The sequence below is a fragment of the Scyliorhinus torazame genome, chromosome 3 (assembly GCF_047496885.1).
Source record: "Scyliorhinus torazame isolate Kashiwa2021f chromosome 3, sScyTor2.1, whole genome shotgun sequence".
Lineage (NCBI taxonomy): Eukaryota > Metazoa > Chordata > Chondrichthyes > Carcharhiniformes > Scyliorhinidae > Scyliorhinus > Scyliorhinus torazame.
Window position 1 is genome coordinate 239,806,368 of NC_092709.1, and position 22,200 is coordinate 239,828,567.

The window sequence follows — 22,200 nt, forward strand, 5'->3', positions numbered from 1 at the left end:
CCTCTTCAACCTAATTTGGCACATTAGCTGGGAGCCACCCACGTCTAGGAATTGGTTGTTAAATTGTACAGAAGCCATTTGGGATGGAGGTGGTCCGTGCCTACTAGCAGCTGAACACTTAGTTTGACCACTTCCTCACCCACATTGACAATCTGATCACACTCGCTTTCTGAAAGGGATGCTTAAACTCACTCCAACGCCACTTTAATGAATTGCATTGAAAAGTCTGTTTTTATGTTGCATTATTTCCCTTGCCGTTCAAGAGATATTTAAACCGACCACTTTACTCGGTGCAAGAGATAAATCAATTATTTTTCTTTTCTTTGAAACTTAGGGATATATACCGTGCCAATTGTGGCTAAATTCTCATCAAGACTCAATCTAAACATAGCACATTATATCAAATATTGCCGCACAGAAACAAGCGGATATAATTTATGTTATCATCTTTGTCTGTAGCTCCGACTGCCGGTCTTGGGAATTTCACTCTGCTACTTTCCCGTCCCAGAACACGTGAGTCTCACTAACCCAATGCTGGCTTCAAACCAAACTTCCGGGAGTTATTGAAAAACAGGTTCAACGTCTGCGATCAGATGACTGCTTTACGTAATAAGGGAGTGGCTTTTGGAGGAGTTAATTTTTACATTTCACCCACTAGGGGATAAAGTACAGTCAGGGAAATAAGTGCTGCCCACATACATGTGGAGTGGGAGAGACGGGTTGTCCATTTCATCTTCTGCCTCAGTTAAATCGGAGATGTGAGACATGCTGTGCTTAGAGCATAATTAATATATAAAATATACACACAAAGAAGACAAAAGTTCTTTGGACTTTGATGCTGAAGGCCTCTGTTGAGTAAATGGATCATCTGGTACGTTTGTATGTTTCTATTTCCTTTTGCCCGAGTGCCATATTAGTTTACACCCAGCCTTTACTTCTGGTTTCCTTTGATTGCTTGTACTTGTAAAAAAATGTCTGATTTTATGGGCTGTTGTAACCTGTACCAAGTTTGAGTGACGGGAATGAATGAATGAGAATGCACTTGCTGTAACAGGTTACTTTCAATCACTCTCTCATTTACCATCTCATTAGGAGTTCTAATTGCGGTGCTATTTTGCTGATTTTATTGTAACGAGTCTTCCAATGATTTGTGTCTGAATTTTCTTGGTGCAGTAAGTCATGCCTGAGTGGACTGAATTACTACCTTAAGCGTAAATATTTGCGACCTTAACCTATTTATACTCGAAAGTGGCAACAGGAAGCTTCACATTTCGAACTTGCGACTAATGGGTTCTGTGCTCAATACCTCAAACCTCTGCCTTTATATAAACGTGACAGCATTGTTTTGTGTACGATCGTATTGGCCTAATTCCCCGCCCCCGAGTACTTCAGTGGAGCTTGAGAGTTATTCTTTTTCTTGTCGGTATAAAGAACCTCACTTCAAGGTTATTTATTGGCTTATCTTTTATAATTTGCTTGATATAGCTAATAATCGAAAATGTACAGGCTCTGTTGATCTTTAAATACTTCTAGTTTCAGTCTCATTGTTTTGCCAGTCTGACATGGAGGTTAAGTGCAATTTATGGATTGGCTATGTTGTGTTGAACAATAGAGGTTTAAAGGAAACCAGTAAACAGGATCCTTACACAATAAGTTTTTCAAATGTATTGCTGAAGGTAAAATGGAATAAAGGGTGGTGTTTCTCCTGTAATTGTAGTTTTTATTTGTTTTACTGGGTGGGATAATTGATCTTAATGGCTGTTTCAGTTATTCCAACATTTATTTTAATAAAATCACTGTAGGTCATAGGACTATGATCCCTTGTTAACAACAGTTAAATCACACATTAACATTTTAACCAAGATATCATTCTGAGGATTTCAATCCCTGGTAAATTCAACACTGAAGACAAGTTGTAAGCTTTCTTGTTTATCGAGAAGGAATTGTGAAGGGCCAAATTAAATGTTGCAAATATACAAGCAGAAAAAAATTACTCCAAAGTCTGTGAATAAAATATCAACTTTGGGGTTTTCAAGATTGGGTGTCAGAAACTACACCCAGAATGTTTCTGTTGTAACTTCCTACATATGCAGCAGTTTTGATATTTTTAATTGGAGAACAAAACCTCAAGGAGGGGGGGGACACATATAATATAAAATTATCTTTCACCTTGGTGTTTTGTAAACTCTTGCTTCACAGAAGAGGTAGTCCTTTTTATCTCTCCCAGCGTGAGGACATGCCATTTTAGGGTTCTCACTGACATCTGGACTCATTATTGGAAGTTGCATTTCATGGTCATCCCGACCATGCCTGCAGTCTAGCTGGTACACTATTTTCCTAAATTACTCTCGATTGGCCTGAGATGCCACTTCATTTGGTGGAAAAAAAAAGAAAACCCAAAGTGCAACATTATGAAAACAAACCACCAAGATTGGAAAGGCTCTTGCAGGCAGCCCTTTAGGATTGGGGATGATTAACATCTACTCCGGTTCAATGAATTCTGAGTAAGTCCAATGTGCAATCTGCATACTGCATCTGCCACGTGGGGCAGGTGGTGCTTGAAGGGACAAATGAAATGCCTGGAGGTTTATGCACACTCTCTGACCCCTCAACTTCATCTCTGTATGTTCCTGACAAAGTTCCTCTGGTGCATTCCTGAATGAGCCTTCTCCATTTTGGACAGCGACAAGCCAGATACCGAGTCGGTGGGGGTGTTTGACCTCCTTGGAGATGCTTTGTTGACTACTAAGGCATTTCCTCCTGGAAATCTCCTGCAACCAAGTTCTAAGTTGAACGGTTGCTTCGGGAGTATGTTGTCAGGCATACAAACTACATGTCCTGCCCAGTGGATCTAATTTTGAGTCATTAGTGCATTGATGCTGAGCAGATTGGTTTGGGAGATGATGCTGCTGTTGGACCTTCTGTCATGTCACTAGATTTGGAGGATCTTGTGAATGCACTGCTAGTGATGCTTCTCCCGTGCTTTTAGGTGCCTGATGTAGATTGGACTAGTCTCCGAAATACATAGGATCACCACTGCCTGATAAACGTGACCTTAGTCTGGGTTTGAGATCCTGGCCCTCACACATTGTTTCTCAGTTGGCTGAAGGCTGGCACATTAGAGGATGAGTTTTGTTTTCTGAATCCGCCTTGGTTGAAAGGAAGCCATCAAGATATGGAAATTATTCATTTTTTCCAGGATCTCATTGTTGCTATTAATCGATGTGGAAGGGGGGTCTTGTACTGTGGGAGCTTGTTGGAAGCGGTCCTTATTTTAGGACGTTAGTGAAGGGCCTATTTTCAGAGGAGTTGACAATGACCTGGAATTCTAATTTCTGAGTGAGCATGCACACAACTGTCTGGCATTCCCTTGACTCTGGCAGATATTAGGCACTGTAACTCCGGGAACGACCCTGCTATCTCCTGGCATTCTGTCTTGTTTTGTGTCCCAGCGGGGAAAGCCCGCCAAGGCCGCAGTTAGCCACGTTTCGGATGAGCGGAGCGCCTCAGTGCAGGAAAATATCGGGGCACCATTTTTAAATTGTACCCTGATCTCCCAACCTCCCCCGATGCCCCAACTCCCCTGTCAGGGGGTGCTCAGCCCCCTGCACACCACCACATTTGGGTGCGGATGCCCTTTCCAAGGGCCGATGCAGACTCGATAGGCCGATACTGTAAATTCTATGATTGTCAGTGAAGAAATAATTTCAATTGCACAATTCTGCACTATCTTTATGACCGAGAATGATAACCTTTCCTATTAATGTGGAAAATGTCCATTGCTGAAGAGAGACATATTACCAAAGCTTTTTGTTTTGCACTCATCTGGACAAACATAACAATTTCAACAAATCACAACAATTTATACTGCAGGAGAAAAGGGTGCTGATTAATTGGCTGCTTTCTTTATGGCAATGCTTCAGCAAATCAACAGAGAGCTTTAGTTTACCCAAGCTCTTGGGTAATTTAAAAAAAAAAGGTGCAAGGCTTCAACACATTCCTTTTGTTTACAAAAAACAATATTGAGATTACCTTTGGGGACGGAAAGTGAAACAACTATTACATCTTTGGCCACAATAAGAATTATCTGCTACTTTCGGCTAATTTGATTTTGACAAGTGTGGGAATGGTGTGGGAATGTCGTTAATATTTTTGATTGGTTCCAGAATTTCTCTGCCAAGCTGAGTGTTCTCTGTACTTCTGCCTGTACGTGCTAGATGTGCTATGCCAACATGAATTCATGCATCTCATGACCCAGCTAGGCACAGCAAGAGTACTGTGTATAGTTCTTGTCACTGGATTATAGGAAGTGTTGTAACCCTCACTAGAATCACAGGGTGTGGACTGTGAGGTTCCCTGTGATGCTGGACTAATACAAACTTCCTGATAAGGGGCATCCCCTTAACAAGGGGCCCAGCGACATTAAAATCCCCAAACCAGATTTGGACGCGGAAGACTATTCGGGGTGTGGAGTTGTAGATAGTAGTATTGTGTAATTGAACCTTCTTGTTTTTCCTCCTTCATTGCTTCCTTGTGGTTGCTCTGTCAGAATCCTACACTGGCAATGAGGATAAAGTGGCGCTTCCGACAGCGCCATCTTTTCAGAACGCGCCCACTTTTCATAGGCCTCAGAAAGTTGTTTTACCGATGGCAGGCATGCCACACAAAAGATAGTTGGAAAGCTTTGATGCAGGTGTGGATGATTTGGTCCCAATATCATATCATAGAATTATATCTGGAGCGAATGCAATATTTTTTCGCACAAATGCCATCATTGAGGATGAGCGTCAGGCGCTCATCCTCCTCACGGCTTGCAGAGCTGCCATGTACAGCGTGATCAAGAGGCTAACTTACCCGGACGCACCGGGCGCATGGTCATTCGTAGATTATAGAACATAGAACAGTACAGGCCCTTCGGCCCATGATGTTGTGCCGAACTAGTCTGAAACTAAGATCAAATCAACCTACTCCGAATCATTCTAGTGCACTCCATATGCCTATCCAATAACCGCTTGAAAGTTCCTAAAGTGTCCGACTCCACTACCATAGCTGGGAGTGCGTTTCACACCCCAACCACTCTCTGAGTAAAGAATCTACCTCTGACATCCCTCCTATATCTCCCACCCTGAATCTTATAGTTATGCCCCCTTGTAACAGCTACATCCACCTGAGGAAAAAGTCTCTGAACGTCCACTCTATCTATCCCTCTCATCATCTTGTACACCTCAATTAAGTCACCTCTCATCCTCCTTCGCTCCAATGAGAAAAGCCCTAGCTCCCTCAACCTTTCCTCATAAGACCTACCCTCCAATCCAGGCAGCATCCTGGTAAATCGCCTTTGCACCCTTTCCAATGTGACTTAGTCACATTGGGTGAGCATTTCAACTGCAGGCCGTCCATTATTGTTTGTTTACATTTCCAGACTGCTGTAGGCCCAAGGGGAGTCTGTGGCATAATTTCTGGCATTGCTGTGGAATCTCAGAGTTCATTGAATTCGGGACATACTGCGAGATAGGCTGGTTTGCAGGATCCGCAACACGGCGACACAGAGTAAACTATTTGTCGAACTACAATTGGACTTGAAGGCAATTGAAATCACTCTATCCAGTGAGAGTATGGAACAGGTCCTCCTTCTAGGCTATCGGGCACTTGCAGAGCGACGCCTTCAGGGTCCAATGATTCCTACCCCCGACCCTCGGGTTGTTACCACCAAGAGCCAGACCAACATCGGAGGGGTCAGGATGCTAGACAGGTGTTTTCCTAGGAACAGGAAGACTAAAACCATCGAGCCGAGGACGTGCGTAGTGCCGATTTGAGTCATGCTTCGCATAAATTGCCACCCGATTTGATGGAGTAAGATACAGGGATGCCAACAGTGTCATGAACCGCCATACTTTTGATCCCATCAGGACAGGCCTTTCTTTGCAGGACATGATCCCTCGGTTGGGCACCTATACAGGAGAACCATCGGCAATGGCCAGAACCTTGGTGGGTCCCATTCAGTAGGGGCAACAATCCACATGTTTGCCATTAGGAAGTGGCCCCAGGTTACTGGGTTGAGATTGGCTGAAACGTCTCCGACTCGACTGGTAGCAGGTTTGCCAGATGTGCCCGGATGGGCCAGATGTCATATTAGCGAAGTTCCCCCAGGTTTTCCAAAAGGGGCTGTGAATCATCCGGGGGGTACGGCGAAGATCAGCGTGAACCCATCTGCACAGCCGAGTTATTTTTGTGAACCATGTTTCCCTTCAATTGGTGTTGGACCTAGGATCCAGGAAATATGTGACAGTGTATGAATCTACCAGATTACCCTTCGGGATATCATGCAATATTCCAGTGCTTCATGGAAAACATACTGCAAGGGTTTCCCACGCATCACAGTTTACCATGATGATGTACTGATGACGGGAACATTTGCGGAACCTCGATGAGGTGCTCTGCCATTTCTCGGCCACCAGAGTTAGACTTCGAAGGGAGAAATATACGTTTCACGCTCGGGAGGTTACATACCGGTTACCGTGTGGACCGAAATGACCTTCATCCAGTGTTTGGGTGATTTGGCAGGTCCCCATCCCGACTGGCCTCATTTGAGCTCCGTTCATTCCTCAGACTTATAAACTATTACGGGAAATTCATCCCGAACTTCGTGACCCTGTTGGCCACCTTGCAGCAGTTGCTGAAGAAGGGCCAGACATGGGCATGGGGCCCGCTGCGGCAGATGGATCTTGCTGAGATACAGAGATCTCATTGCTGCGACTGCTGACCATTTCGAACCCATCAAGCCGCTGATAGTCACCTGTGACCCCTCACCTTATGGCATTGGAGCGGTTTTGGCTCACCGAATGGACAACGGCACAGAGCGACGCATTGCGTTCGCTTCTCAGATTCTAGCCACGGCTGAGCGGAATTACGCCCAGATTGAGACCTAGTTTGGAGGTGGTGTTTGCAGCGGAAAAAGTTCCAACAGCAATTCTACAAGCACAGTTTTACATTATTAACGGATCATAAACACTTGCTGGGCTATTCAAGTGGACAGGGCGATTCCCACCTGTCCCCTCCGCACAAATTCAACGTTGGGATTTCTGCTGGTGGCTTACTGTGTTGAAACACTACCCTGAGACCAAGATCTCTCATGCAGATGCCCTGAGCCGGCCTCCCCTGCCGATCAGGCTACCGACACCTGCTTGCACTGACTAAGCCATCGCAGCTCTCCATTTTATGGACACATTATGGAGGATGGCATTCTCCAATGGGGAATGCATGGCCCAATTTTGGGCTCTCCATAATGTTGAGCCCGGGGTATGTAAAATGAAAATGCGGCCTGTGCCAGGATCACCAGAAGCTTCTACCGGCAACACCGCTCCATCCTTGGAAATGGCCAGGGCGAACTTAGTCTCAGCTACACATTGATTTTTTTCCAGCCCTTTTCAGGAATCAATTTCCTGCCCGACGCCCACTCCAAATGGATGGGTATTCACTGACTGCTCTCCAGGACCTCCAAGGCCTCAAGCTAGCGGCTCCGGCAGTCCTTTAGTACGCATGCCTATCGGAGATCTTTGCCTCGGACAGCAGGACAGCATTCACCAGCTCAAAATTTGGGGCTTTCTTGCAGACCGACTGGATTCGCCATGTCTGCACCATACCACCCAGCATCAAACCGCCTGGCCGAGCGGGCAGTCCAGACGTTCAGTGGGGATGCAGAAGCAGACTGTGGGTTCTCTTGAGAATCGTCTGGCCTGTTTTCTGCTACAGGATTACACTGCACACCACCATGGGGGTGGTGACAACGTCCGAGCTACTGATGGTGCGATGCCTCGTATTGCCAGACATTGGTGGGAAGGTCCACCGTGGACAGGTGCGATCAGAATTGAACAATGGCAGGCATGCTCTCCTCCGGCATTTTTCGCCTGGCGATGAGGTGTGGTGCATGTCCGAAATTTCGTCGAGGGTCCCAGGCATTGTGCTTAAGCAGATGGGACTGGTGTCATATATGGGACGGGCACAGGGTTGAGTATCGAATCAGCACGCAGATCACCTCTGCAAGCACACACTGGCTTCGGCCGGTCCTCGTCCAGAGAAGCCGGCACCGTTGAGGCAGTCTCCACAATCCTAGTACCAGTGCAGCCACCTCTGGTCTAGGAGAGTGGCGATGCTGGATGCAGAAGTCTCCAATATGAAGATTCAATCGCTTGCGGCTGCTTTGGACCAGGGGATAAATACTGATCCGCCAGTGGTGACGCCGTTGAGGTGCTCATCTCTCCATCCCCATTGCGCTACACACCGCCGGAACCCGCACAGACGACGGCCGAGCACCAACCTCTAGCGAAGAGGATCCGAGGTCCTGCCCAATGGCCCCTGGCGGTGGCCGCCATTCTGGACCTTTTGTGGGGGGGGGTGGGAAGGGAAGAGGAGAGTCATGGCGTGTGGACTGTGAGGTTCCCTGTGACCTCAGATGAATAATAATAATCTTTATTATCGTCACAAGTAGACTTACATTAGCACTGCAGTGAAGTTACTGTGAAAATCCCCTATTCGTCACATTCCGGCACCTGTTCGGATACACTGAGGGATAATTCAGAATGTCCAATTCACCAAACAGGCATGCCTTTCGGCACATGTGGGAAGAAACCGGAGCATCCGGTGGAAACCCACGCAAACACTGGGAGAATGTGCAGACTCCGCACAGACAGTGACCCGAGCTGAGAATCAAACCTGTGACCCTGGTGCTGTGAAGCAACCGTGCTAACCACTGTGCTACCGTGCCACCCGAATATGAGCTTCATTGATAAGAGGGTGGGACTTCCTTAACAAGGGGAGCCCAGCGGACATATAAACCCCAACCCGGAGTAGTCGTCGTCATTAGGTGTACATCCATTTACAGTGCGTGTCTACGATCAGTAGGTACATTGCCACCTGCAAAGGCCCTGCAAAATCCACATGGAGGCAGGGCCATGGCCAGCCCGGCCAATCCCATCCTCCTTGCCAGTGTCAAGTCTTTGGCAAACAACCACTCGGAAGCGATATCTGTAGAAAAGCACGGTTTGATTCTGGTTACTATACACTCCTGCTCCCCGAAGGGTCTCCTGCGCTGGGCCGGGTATATATATTCTAGCAGTCCTGGGGAGGGTTCGCCTCACCCCCTCACTTGGGTAAATCGTATTCCGGTGAGGCCACAGGGACTCTGATGTTGCAAATCCCTGGTCCTCCTGTAGGGTTATAACACCTCCCCAGCCACTCGACAGAAGTGCTGTTCTTAAAAGAAAACACAATCATGCACATCACTGTAGAAAGCTAACTGAAAAGAAGACTCCAAAAAATGCTGACCATTCGTGTACCGATCAACCGTTCAATCACAGTCCTGGAATAGCTGCTTACAACCACTGTAGGCCCAATATTTTATGATGATAAAAATATTTTGTGTGTGATTTTCATTCTTTTTTTTTTTTGGATGGTTATGCTGGGAGCGTAGTGGAATTTGAGTATGTTCTTTACCCTGATGAAAGATCATTGACCTGAAATGTTAACTCTGTTTCTCACTCCACAGACAGTCCCAGCTGCTGAGTATTTCCAGCATTTCCTGTTTCTAATCCTTTCAGCCATCTCTTCTGTAAAATGAACAGCTCCAGCTTTTCCAGTCTACCCATGTAACTAGGATCCCTCATTCCAGGAAGCATTCTCATGCATCTTTTCTGCACCCTTATTGAAGCCTTCACATACTTCCTGAAGTGCATTGCGCAGAATAGGACACAATACTCCAGTTGAGGCCAAACCAGTGTTTTATAAAGGATCACCATAACTCCCTTGCTTTTTCTACATTTTTTTTGTCTCCTTTATGAAATCCAGGATTGTATATGCCTTATTAACTGTTTTCGCTACCTACCTTACCACCTTTAAACAGTTTTTAAAAATTATTTCATGGGATGTGCTCGTCCAGCATGTCATGATATGCAGACATGCACATAATGAGATACAGACAGGCAGCTAATGAGCACAGAGAACAGGACATAACCAATCAGCAGGCAGAACACTTGGGGGTGCCTTCCCAGTATGTATCACATAACCCCTACAGCACGTGGCTAAGAGCTAGTCTGGTTCAGTCAGACAGAGTAATCACACTTAGGTTAGCAGAGAGTCGAACTCGCAGAGAATTGTGCTAACTATGTGACAGGTTCAATAAATCAAATTAAACTAACTTCAAGGTCTGGAGTATATTTCAGTTATAGCTGCATCCAGTTGCAGCCCGTGTTATCTCAGTGTGCTTAACACGACACAGCATTTATTGGCTATTCCCCTAATTTTCCTTGAAGGTGCTGATAAGTTGCCTTCTTGAACTGCTCCAGTCCACAGTCCATGGGGTGCACCACAGTGCTGTTAGGGAGGGAGTTCCAGGATTTTTACCCAGCAACAATGAAGGAACAGCAATATGTTTTCAAGTCGGGATGGTGAGTGACTTGATGAGGAATTTGCAAGTGGTGGTGCACCCGTACAACTTCTGCCCTGGCTGTTAGAGGTCGTGGGTTTGGAAGATGATGTCAACTCTGTGTACGTATAACCCCGAGAGTCTATGTTCCCCCCCCCCCCCCCCCCCCCCCCCCCCCCCCCCCACCCTTACCTACTATTTTATGTTGCCTCTTATTCTTCCTGCCAAAGTGAATCACTTCATGTTTCTCTGCAGCCCATTCGGCTTATCGATGTTCTCATGAAGTTTCACTGCCCTCTTATAGTTCACAGCACAGCAACATTTTGTTTTCTGCAATTCACAAAATTGTATCCTACACCTAACTCTAGATCATTAATATGTATCAAGAAAAGCAGTGGTTCTAGTATTGACCTCTCTGGGGAACCCCACTACACATCCTCCTCCAGTCCAGAAAATACCATTTGTCATTAGAGTTTCCTGTTACTCAGCCAACTTTGTACATATGCTGACCACTGTCTTTTTAATTCCATGAGCTCCAACTTTGCTGACAAGCTTGTTGTTATGTGGCAATTTATCAAATGCCTTTGGGAGCCCATGCACACCACATCAACTGCATTACCCTCATCAACCCTTTAGTTTACTTGATCAAAAAGCTCAAATAAGTTAATTAAACACTATATTTGCCTTTAATAAATGTGCTGCCTCTCCTTAATTAATCCACACTTGTCTCAGCGACTTGTTAATTTTGCCCTGGATTATCGTTTCTAAAAAAGTTCTCACCACAAGTTAAACTTACTTGCTGGCCTATCCTTGCACCCCTTTTTTAAAAAACAGTGTAATATTTGCAATTATCCTGCCACCAGGCTCCACTCCTATATCTAAGGAAGTTCAGAAGATTGTAACCGGTGCTTCTGCACTTTCCACTCTTGCTTCTCTCATTCCTTGGATGCATCTTCTCTGGCCTTGTGGCTTATCAACTTTTTAAGTACAGCCAACCTTTCCACTAACACCTCTTAATTATTTGCTCCTTCAGTGTCTCCATTATATCCTCTTTTTCACTGATTTTGGCAACGTCCTCTTCTTTGGGAAAGACTTGTGCAAAGTATTCATTTAGTACCTCAGCTATGCTTTCTGCTTCCAAAACTCCCCTTCCTTTTGCTCCCTAATTGATGCCACGGTAGGGGCGATAGAAAACTTCTGGATGCCCTTTTGCATGTTAGCTGCCAGCACCTTCTCATCCTCTTCTTGCTTCTCATTAGTTTTTTCAATACCCATCAAAACCTTCAATATTCAGCCTGGTTCTCCCTTTTATTGCCAACCTGACATCGGTCATAAACACCCTTTTTCTGCATATTAGCTCACTCACTCTCTTTCATGCTCACTCGCCCTTTGCTTTGGTTGTCCTATCTTTACCACTTGTGGGAACGTACCTTGTGTGTGGCTGAATCTTCACTTTGGATGCAGCCAATTGTTCTTTTCCAGTTTTGCCTTCCAATTTGTGATTCCAAATTACCTGGAATAGATTGGATTTCAGTCCATTGAAGTTGTCCCTCTCCCAATTAATTATTTTTATTCTGGGGATGCTCCTTGCCCTTTTCCATAGAGAAACTAAATCGTATAGAATTTACAGTGCAGAAGGAGGCCATTAGGCCCATCGAGTCTGCACCGGCCTTTGGCAAGAGTACCCCACTTAAACCCACGCCTCCACCCTATTCCTGTAACCCAGTAACCCCACCTAACATTTGTGGACACTAAGGGGCAATTTATCATGGCCAATCCACCTAACCTGTACATCTTTGGACTGTGGGAGGAAACCCGGAGAAAACCCATGCAGACACTGGGTGAACGTGCAGGCTCCGCACACAGTCACCCAAGCTGGGAATCGAACCCGGGTCCCTGGCGCTGTGAAGCAACAGTGCTAACCACTGTGCTACCGTGCCATCATATGATACTGTGATCTCTGTTCTCTAAATGTTCCTCTTCAGATACTTGATTCATTTGATCCATTTTCATGTCCCAGGACCAGATCCAGCAATGCCTCCTCCCTCATTGGGCCAAAATCTAATGATCAAGAAAATTCTTCAGAACACACTAACTCTTTGTCCTCTATCCCTTTTATTATCCCAGTCTATATTTTGATAATTGAAGTGCCCCATTATAGCTACTCTAATAGTTTTTGCACCAGTCTGTAATTTCATTGCATATTTGTTCCTTTATCTTTTTCTTACTAGTTGATGACCTGTGGAACATACCCTAATAGTGTAATTGTACCTCCTGTTCTCACCAAATAGATGTTATTTATTTTAAGATGTTGAAAACCTGCTCTCTTTCATCAAAGCTGCAGTATCCTATAATTAATCTGTGTGTGCATATGGCACTAAAGTACTCCTTTTATTTCCTTCCTGACACTAGTGGAAACTCAGTGAAAAGATCATTCATAGGATTCCGGTCATAAAAAGTCAAATTATATTGAAAAATACATTTTTAAAGCCATCTATCTTTTTGACCTAAAAAAGTTTCACGATCTGTATAACATAGAACATACAGTGCAGAAGGAGGCCATTCGGCCCATCGAGTCTGCACTGACCCACTTACGCCCTCACTTCCACCCTATCCCCGTAACCCAATAACCCCTCCTAACCTTTTTCTGGTCACTAAGGACAATTTATCATGGCCAATCCACCTAACCTGCACGTCTTTGGACTGTGGGAGGAAACCGGAGCACCCGGAGGAAACCCGCGCACACACTGGGAGAACGTGCAGATTCCGCATAGACAGCGACCCAGCGGGGAATCGAACCTGGGACCCTGGCACTGTGAAGCCACGGTGCTAATCACTTGTGCTACCGTGCTGCCTACTTGTGCTACCACTGAATTATAGTGCACTATAATTCAACTTGTTATTTTACTAAAGTCACACGTTGATTAAGTTTAGGAAGGACACAAAAACTTGTTTAAAAATAGAACTGAGGTATATTGCAAACCAGTTTTATTAAATTTGATAAATGCTCCCCCTCCCAACCCCCAGTTGCTTTGCCTGCCTCTCTTCCATTGTTTCCCAAAGGATCTGCTTGACATCACATGAACTTTAACTGTCTCGGTGGATTAATCTTGGCTGTGGACCATTGACATCAGTATGGCTGTGATGGTCTCTGAAAGATGTATTTGTAGTAGAGCGAGCATCCTGTATCCTCCCTTATTTTTAAAATACACTCTGCATTGAAAACACTACCCTGATTAAAACAGAAAATACTGACACTATAGAGAGAAAGAGAATTATCCTTGGACTTGAAACTAAACACCTATTCCGGATTCAGAATGCGCTCCCAGATTTTGCAAATGTAAACCAGTCAATAAATTATAAGGGGGGAAAGGTGGGAGGGTACGGACTGAAATTGTAGGATCTGTGTCCTGAGGATTTTGGCATTACAGGCAATAATTATTTCTGAATATAAAGTTGTTGATCTTGGGCGGAATTTCCCCCAAAAATGACTGTAATTTAAGGAGCAAAAATTGGTCAATTTGCGGCAGTGGTTCTGGTGTGAATCTGATCACTATCTTCCTGCACTGAGTGCAACAAATGAGCCCCTTGTGATTCACGGTGGTTTGGAGTCTCCAGGTGCCTGATTTGTCCTGCTGAGGCTCAACTGTGTGCTGTTACAAGGAGGGAGCTGCATTTAAATGATTCCTCTGCACTCACTCCCAGTCAAGCCAGGAGGATGGCAGCACAGAGATCTGCCCCTCGCTTCCTTGAGGGAGACCCGAACAGGCCTTTGGATGCTGTGGAGGACATGCTGTTGTGGCGGAGAGGCAGGGCACCATGTACCCCCAAATGGGTGAATGATCCAATTTCCCACATGAGGTTTATATCCCCATCTGTACTCCGATCCGCCTACAAGTCCTCCAAGCAATCGCAACAGTGAGATCCCTTGCGACCCCTACTGTGACATCTCTGGAATGACAATCTTGTCACATCCCGGAGCGTTGGGCCAACCCGGGAGTGTGTGTGCAGTTAGAAGACACAGGAGTCAGACTTCAGCAGGACTAATGGAATATCGCAGCTTCCCTCCGAGCGAGTAGTCATCAGCCTCTTGCCTTGACAAGTGACTCGCTGACACAGCCAACCCAGGCCCATCAACCTGGTGTGATATCAATGAGACCCTTGCAGAGGGGAGGGTAGGGAGAGCACAATTTTGGGGAGTGGGGAAAAGGGTACTGGAAAGGTGGATAAGGGTTCTGGGTTGGGTTTTTGAGCTGCCGGAAACTAAGCCTCCTAATCAGTGAATCTGGAGACAGAGGGCCTCTCTGGTCCTCGTGGTACATCGGGCCCTTGCCACCATCTCTCCTCCATCCACTGAGTTGTCCTCTGGTTTGTCCTCCACACCCTAACTGGTCTGCTTCCTCCAAGGAAGCTACACGTTTCCCCTCCTCCAGAATGTCACCACGCTGCTGCACCAGCTTGTGGAAGGCACAGCAGACCACAAAGATGCAGAAGGCCCTCTGGGGCGGCTGTACTGCAAAGCACCATAGAGTGGTCCAGGCTGTGGAGCCACATCTTCAGTGAGCCTATGCACCACTCAATAACAGTCCGGGTGACAGCAGGGGCCTCATTATAAGGGTCTCTGGCCTCCACACTGGTGTCATCAGCCATGACCTCAACAGATATCGCTTGTCCCCATGAATCAACCTGTTAGCATAGGGTGATCCTTGACCATAGGGATTTCCAAGTCCCAGGATGTAGCTATCATGCACATGTCCAGGATAATAATATAATCTTTATTAGTGTCATAAGTAGGCTTACATTAATACTGCAATGATGTTACTGTTAAAATCCCTTAGTTGCCACATTCCAGCGCCTGTTCGGGTACACTGAATGAGAATTCAGAATGTCCAAATTGCCTCACCAGTACGTTTTTCGGGACTTGTGGGAGGAAACCGGAGCACTCGGAGGAAACGCACGCAGATACAGGGAAAACGTGCAGACTCCACACAGACAGTGACCCAAGCCGAGAATCGAACCTGGGTCCCTGGCACTAACCGCTGTGCTACCCTGACGCCCATGATTTTGAGGTGATGGTAGCACATGAATTGGACAATCAGGGAGTTTAATCCCTTCCCGTTGTTGAAGGGCACTCCCTGATGCTATGGCGATCTCCACGCAACATACGTACCATTGATGGCCTCCTGGACCTATATCTGTATCCCCCTGTATCTGGTAGATCTGTAATTTGTTAATATATTTATGTGTCACCGCACTATATATCAATCTTACAGAACTCGAGACTGAGCTTCTTGGGTGAAGTCAAGTATAGCTTTATTTATGTCAGTTTCAAAGTCTATTGATCAAGTCAAATTTTATACGCATACAGAATCTAAAAAGTTGTTTGTCCAAGGCAAATACAGATGGTTGAGTTGAATTCGAGATACAATTCAGTTCGGGGTAATTTCCTCAGATCAAAATGCACAATTCAAAAATGAAACAAAAGTAAATAGCTATTTGCAAAGCAAAGTAGAAATAGGTTTCAAAGGTTAGGTTAAAGATGAATTCAGAGAGAGAGAGAGAGAGAGATGAGAGATGATTTTGGAGAGAGCAAAAAAGGGTCTCTCTCTCTCTCTGTCCCATAAGGAAATCATAATCTTTTTTAGGTTCTGTTCCCTTTCTGACTGTGATTGGGTTAAAATAATTGTTATTCATCTAATTGACTGAAATGTCTGTCTATCAAGTTTTAAGAGATAATATGGCATGGGAAAACTTCTCGCTGTTTCCATAATATGGTGTGAACGAACCACCTGTTTCCCACCATATTCTCCAGAACTGGGATGTTTGCCCAGTAATGATAACAATGAGTCTATTCTGCAATGTGGATAGTCAGTTTGAATACTGACTTCCTGATCAGATCTTTTCCCATGCTCTCAGCATTTTCTGCTGAGGACTGATAATTGTGACATGTCACACAAGTCCCTGCCCGAGCCCTGGAATGAGCAGTGATGAAGAAGATCAGGGCTACCGTAACCTTCAAAGCCACCAGGAGAGTGTGTGCTCCTGCTCCAAATGGTGACAGGTCCCTGAGGACATGGTACGGTTTCCTTGGTGAGGTGGAGTCTTTGGTGGCATATGGGGTGGTGTGGTTGCACAGTGGTTAGCACTGTTGTTTCACAGCTCCAGAGTCCCAGGATCGATTCCCAGCTTGGATCACTATCTGCGGACTCTGCATGTTCTCCCCATGTCTGAGTGGGTTTCCTCCAGGTGCTCCGGTCCAAAGATATGCAGCTTAGCTGGATTGACCATGCTAAATTGCTCTAGGTGTCAAAAAAAGGTTAGCTAGGGTTGCTGGGTTATGGGGCTGGGGTGGAGGTGTGGGCTTCAGTAGGGTGCTCTATCCAGTGGCCGGTGCAGACTTGATGAGCCAAATAGCTTCCTTCTGCACTGTAAATTCTAAGATTCTGAGGTGTCTGACAGCTCACTGTAAGACATGCGAGTCCTATACACATAAGGTCACCTTCTACCAAAAAGAAAATGCTGGCAAATCTCAGCAGGTCTGGCAGCATCTGTAGGGAGAGAAAAGAGCTCACGTTTCGAGTCCAGATGACCCTTTGTCAAAACTTTCTTTTAAATAGATAGTGTAGGTCTCCTTCTACGCTGTCTTCTGGCCCCTCCTCAGCCTGATGGCAGGCCAGGTGTTGAGCCTGACCACCGCCCCCTGTTCTGGTGCAGGCTCCAGCCTGTGTTGGCGTAGCTGCAGTCGGCGACGTCTGTCTGCTGCCACAGCATTAATAAGGATTGTTGCCAGCTCGACTAGGCTATGTTCCAAAATTCATTGTTACTCTGGGAGGAATGGGAAAAGGAAAAGAGAGAGGTGGTCAGTAAGGTTATCCATCCGTGGCAGCATGGTGGCGCAGTGGTTAGCACTGCTGCCTCAGGCACTGTAGCCCCGGGTTCGATCCCGGCCCCGGGTCACTGTCCGTGTGGGGTTTGCACATTCTCTTTGTGTCTGCGTGGGTCTCACCCCCACAACCCAAAGATGTGCAGGATAGGTAGATTGGCCACGCTAAATTGCCCCTTAATTGGAAAAAAATAATTGGGCACTTAAAATTTATTTCAAGTAAGTTTATCCGTCCCAGGACTCTCAATCCCTCCTAACATCCTTGTCCTGACGACCCTTCTCCGGTGGTATGTGGCATCTCAATTAGTTATGACCATGACATATCACTGCCTCATCAGCTTCGGGCACTGCCCGCACTACCTCTTAGGTGCCAGCAGGCTTCTGTCCAGCTGTTCCTCCCCTTAGATGAGCTGCAGTGGCTCTTTCACGTGCTATGGCTCATGGACATCCAAGTGAGGCATGATGACTCCTGGATCCCCCAGTGCCGTCGGGTGGTCGCTGATGCTCAGTGAAAGCCCACCCTTCCCGATGCCCAATCCCCACCATTCAACCCTTGACAACCAAGATTTTCACCACTGACCCTGCTTTGGAGAGTGAGAACAGCTAAGAGTGGCAAAGGATATGAGGTGATCGCCAATTGGTTCTACAAACATGACTTGCAGGAATGTGGGAGGGCACAAGTCCTTTCAGAGGCAGACAAGGGCTTGCACATCTTGTGATCTTATTGCTGTCATGCCAGAACACTCAAAGCATCTGTGCAATTAGTACATGACCTATTACTTGAAGCCTAATATGTAGTCAAATATTGCCCCCCCTCCCCTGCACATGACTGTCCCACCTTCTCTCTGATTGACATTTATTAATTTGGTATAGTTTCCGTGAGTGTTCTGTGAGTGCTTCGACCTTTGTGCAGCAGTTTGGTTTTAATTGTTTTCAATGTTATATTTTTGCCCTCCCTCCAGTCGATTGTGCAGCCTGTGCAACCAATGATTTGTGGCTCAGCAGTGAATGATTTAGGCGGCCGCGAGTCCAACTGATACACTTTAGTGATCACCTCCTCACCTCATTCGCGAAATACACATTCGGCTCGAATTTAAATTCCAGAGTTAAGCTTCACGGCTTCCCGTGCTCTGTCCATTTAACACTCAACATCTTGCAGATGTTTTAATACTGGTCCATTATGTTCCGCACTGAGCCTCTTCACGTTCTTGAAAACCGTTAACTAGAATTGCGGAATGCTCCCTGGCAGTTCTGTCCCCTCGTCTGATTTGTCTTCCTCCACTAGAATTTCTTTAAATCCTCACACACCGTGCACACTGTAATGTCTTGCAGGGATTCACTGTGCTCAGCTGACCAGCAATCTTGGAGGACACATAGTCGTTCAACTAGATTCAGGGATTCACATGATTTTATCCCAAGTACATCCATGTCTACAATATGGAAAAAGTAGCGTGTGCCTCATGTCTGCCACGGAGAGCACCAGTTCACAGAGATCGAAGGTCTCCATTGTTCTTGTTCTGAAGTCCACCAGCAGCCCTGGCCAATCAGCGAATTTCTGCTGCAGACCGACTCACTAAGTTGGACATTGCTTGAGGGTCACAATACACTGTATTGGAGAATGTTCAGTACCACCATTGATTTCAATTTAGATTTAAAGGTCTTCGGAGAATTCTTACTAGCCTCAGTCTCCCTTAAGCTTCTATTTTGTTTGGTCTCTTCTGGTTCCTCGCCGCAATGAGATCGATGAAACATTGGTCTTTGGTACTTATCTCATCAATTGCATGCACCATTTGTGCATGGTCCATGGTAGAATGCGCAAAACATTGTTTTGCAAAATGTCCAATACGGTCGCACCTAGAACAAACTTTTCCAAAGGCCAGACATTGCCGTGAGGCATGTCGAGTGCCACACTCTTGGCACAAGATGGTGGCGGCGGCTCCTGTCGGCCGCTTAAAATGGCCACCTACACTGACACCACATTTCTTCATGACCTGCGTCACCGCACTAATGGCGCTGACTTCTTCCGAGTTGGCCCCAAAAATTGTTCTCGCAGAGTGCACCTATCCTCTGTTCAGCTATCGCGCTCGCCTGGCAAATCTCACTGCCTGTTCCAGCACCAAATCTTCTTCCCACAATAACCTTTCCCGAAGCTTATCATTAGCTACACCACAGACAATTTGATGACGGATCAACAAAGAGTTCAGGCTGCTGAAGTGCATGACTGGGCCTTCAGTGACAAAACTGTCAAATGATTCGCTAGATTTTTGGGTACGCATACCGAACATGTATCGCTCAAACAAAGTACCTCACAACTTTTAAAGTGCTGGTGGACAAGGATAAGAGTGGTCCTAGGGTGAATGTGCTAAATTGGGGGAAGGCTAATTATAACAATATTAGGCGGGAACTGAAGAACATAGATTGGGGGGCGGATGTTTGAGGGTAAATCAACATCTGACATGTGGGAGGCTTTCAAATGTTAGTTGAAAGGAATTCAGGACTGGCATGTTCCTGTCAGGAAGAAGGATAAATATGGTAAATGTCGGGATCCTTGGATAACGAGACATATTGTAGGCCTTGTCAAAAAGAAAAAGGAGGCATTTGTCAGGGCTAGAAGGCTGGGAACAGATGAAGCTTGTGTGGAATATAAGGAAAGTAGGAAGGAACTTAAGTAAGGAGTCAGGAGGGCTAAAAGGGTAATGGAAAGTGATTGGCAAAAATGGTTAAGGAAAATCCCAAGGCTTTTTACACATGCATAAAAAGCAAGAGGGTAGCCAGGGAAAGGGTTGGCCCACTGAAGGATAGGCAAGGGAATCTATGTGTGGAGCCAGAGGAAATGGGCGCGGTACTAAATGAATACTTTGCATCAGTATTCACCAAAGAGAAGGAATTGGTGGATGTTGAGTCTGGCGAAGGGTGTGTAGATAGCACATTGAGATCCAAAAAAATGAGGTGTTGGACGTCTTGAAAAATATTAAGGTGGATAAGTCCCCAGGACCTGATGGGATCTACCGCAGAATACTGAAGGAGGCAAGAGAGGAAATTGCTGAGGCCTTGACAGAAATCTTTGGATCCTCACTGTCTTCAGGTGATGTCCCGGAGGTGTCCCGGAGGACTAGGGAATAGACAATGTTGTTCCTTTGTTTAAGAAGGGTAGCAAGGATAATCCAGGGAACTACAGGCCGGTGAGCCTTACGTCAGTGGTAGGGAAATTACTGGAGAGAATTCTTCGAGATAGGATCTACTCCCATTTAGAAGCAAGTGGTCGTATTAGCGAGAGGCAGCACAATTTTGTGAAGGGGATGTTGTGTCTCACTAACTTGATAAGCGTTTTTCGAAGAGGTCACAAAGATGATTGATGCAGGTAGGGCAGTGGATGTTGTCTATATGGACTTCAGTAAGGCCTTTGACAAGGACCCTCATGGCAGACTGGTACAAAAGGTGAAGTCACACGGGATCAGAGGGTGGCTGGAACTCGCTGCCGGAGGAGGTGGTGGAAGCAGGGACGATAGTGACGTTTAAGGGGCAACATGACAAATACATGAATAGGATGGGAATAGAGGGATACGGACCCCGGAAGTGTAGAAGATTTTAGTTTAGATGGGCAGCATGGTCGGGGAAGGCTCGGAGAGCCGAAGGGCCTGTTCCTGTGCTGTACTTTACTTTATTCTTTGTTCATTATATTTCTTTCTATCCTCCTCACTATTGAACGCAAACGAGTATGTAGTTCAATCGCTTGTGGACCTGACACAGTGAGTAGCAACGTGCTTCGCCTTTCATCAGGCTGGGCCTGTAGGCCCAGGGCTGAAAGATAAAGTTTTTGAACTGCTGTTTGAACAGCTGCCAGTTCTCATCTACTTTACTAGACATTTGAAGTTTGTGGGGGCCCTCAGTCCGTCCATCTCTTGCTTCACCATCTTCTTGCGCGTTGGATCGCTTCAGGCTGCAGTTCACCAGATAAGCTTCCAGCCGAAAGCCTAACGTCACTGCCTTCATTATCTTTAAATCTTCTGCACTCGTGGTACCATGTTGTGTTTGGTCTTCTATACCTTGCAAAGGAATCCACCAAACACACAGACCTGTCCAAACCAGGACCTTTATTGAACCACATGTGGTAAGATAGCGATCTGCTGCAGAGCAGGTTATCATGGAGTTTCTTTGTACTCCTCTGGAATGACACCTAGCATGACTGTTCACCTGTATGTCTTACTGCCCTCTCCTCCAACCATCTGGTGATGGCTGGAAGTGTCTCGATAATAAGGGAGTCCCTGGTCACATGACCACAGTCTTGCGACTGCATGGTGTGTCCACTCCATCTCCTGCTGGTTGGAGGTCGCACACCATCCATCTCTGATATTACAGACATATCACCCCACTGGCTGCACCGCGCTCAAGCGAGAGTGCAACGCGGCCAATGGATCTTTCACCCAGATTCCATGAGCGGAACAGGAGTTGCACATTCATACCCTTGAATCTCCTCGGCCACGAAATTAGATCATGCCTAACCCCAGACACTGTGCTCGGCACTGGATCCCTTGATACTTAATGTCAAATCTATCGATCTTCAATTGGCCAAGCCTGCACTGCTTTTTGGAAGAAGGGATTTCCAGGTGATCACTCGCCTGTGGTGTGGAGGTGTTTCCTGACATGGCTCCTGATTACCCGAGCTCTAATTTGAAGGCTGATTATCTATCTGCAGTTCTGAAAACTAAAGCTCTCCAGACAGGGTCTGACCAATTGAACAGAACAGCCCGCTGGGAAAAAAACCAGTGCAACAAGCATGTCTGGTCATTTTCATAGTATTGTATATGTGACAATTAGCGGCCGTGTAACCTACAGTACAAAAGTGTAATGTGCATTGAGACATCTAAAGTTGCCAAAGTGATTATTTAAGTAGAGG

General features: G+C 46.0%; 1 protein-coding gene across 2 annotated transcripts in view; it reads left to right on the forward strand.

Moving 5' to 3' along the window:
* Positions 1-661: 661 nt before the first annotated feature.
* The window catches only part of arl15b (ADP-ribosylation factor-like 15b), a 385,274-nt gene continuing 363,735 nt past the window's right edge, over positions 662-22,200 (forward strand). The window contains exon 1 of one of the 2 annotated variants that reach the window (XM_072497052.1): positions 662-871. Coding sequence is in view for 1 of the 2 variants with exons in the window: in XM_072497053.1 (XP_072353154.1) it covers positions 860-871 (12 nt within the window). In the remaining variant the exon portion in view is untranslated. The remainder of the gene's footprint in view (positions 872-22,200) is intronic. The other variant, XM_072497053.1, reaches the window with a different exon arrangement.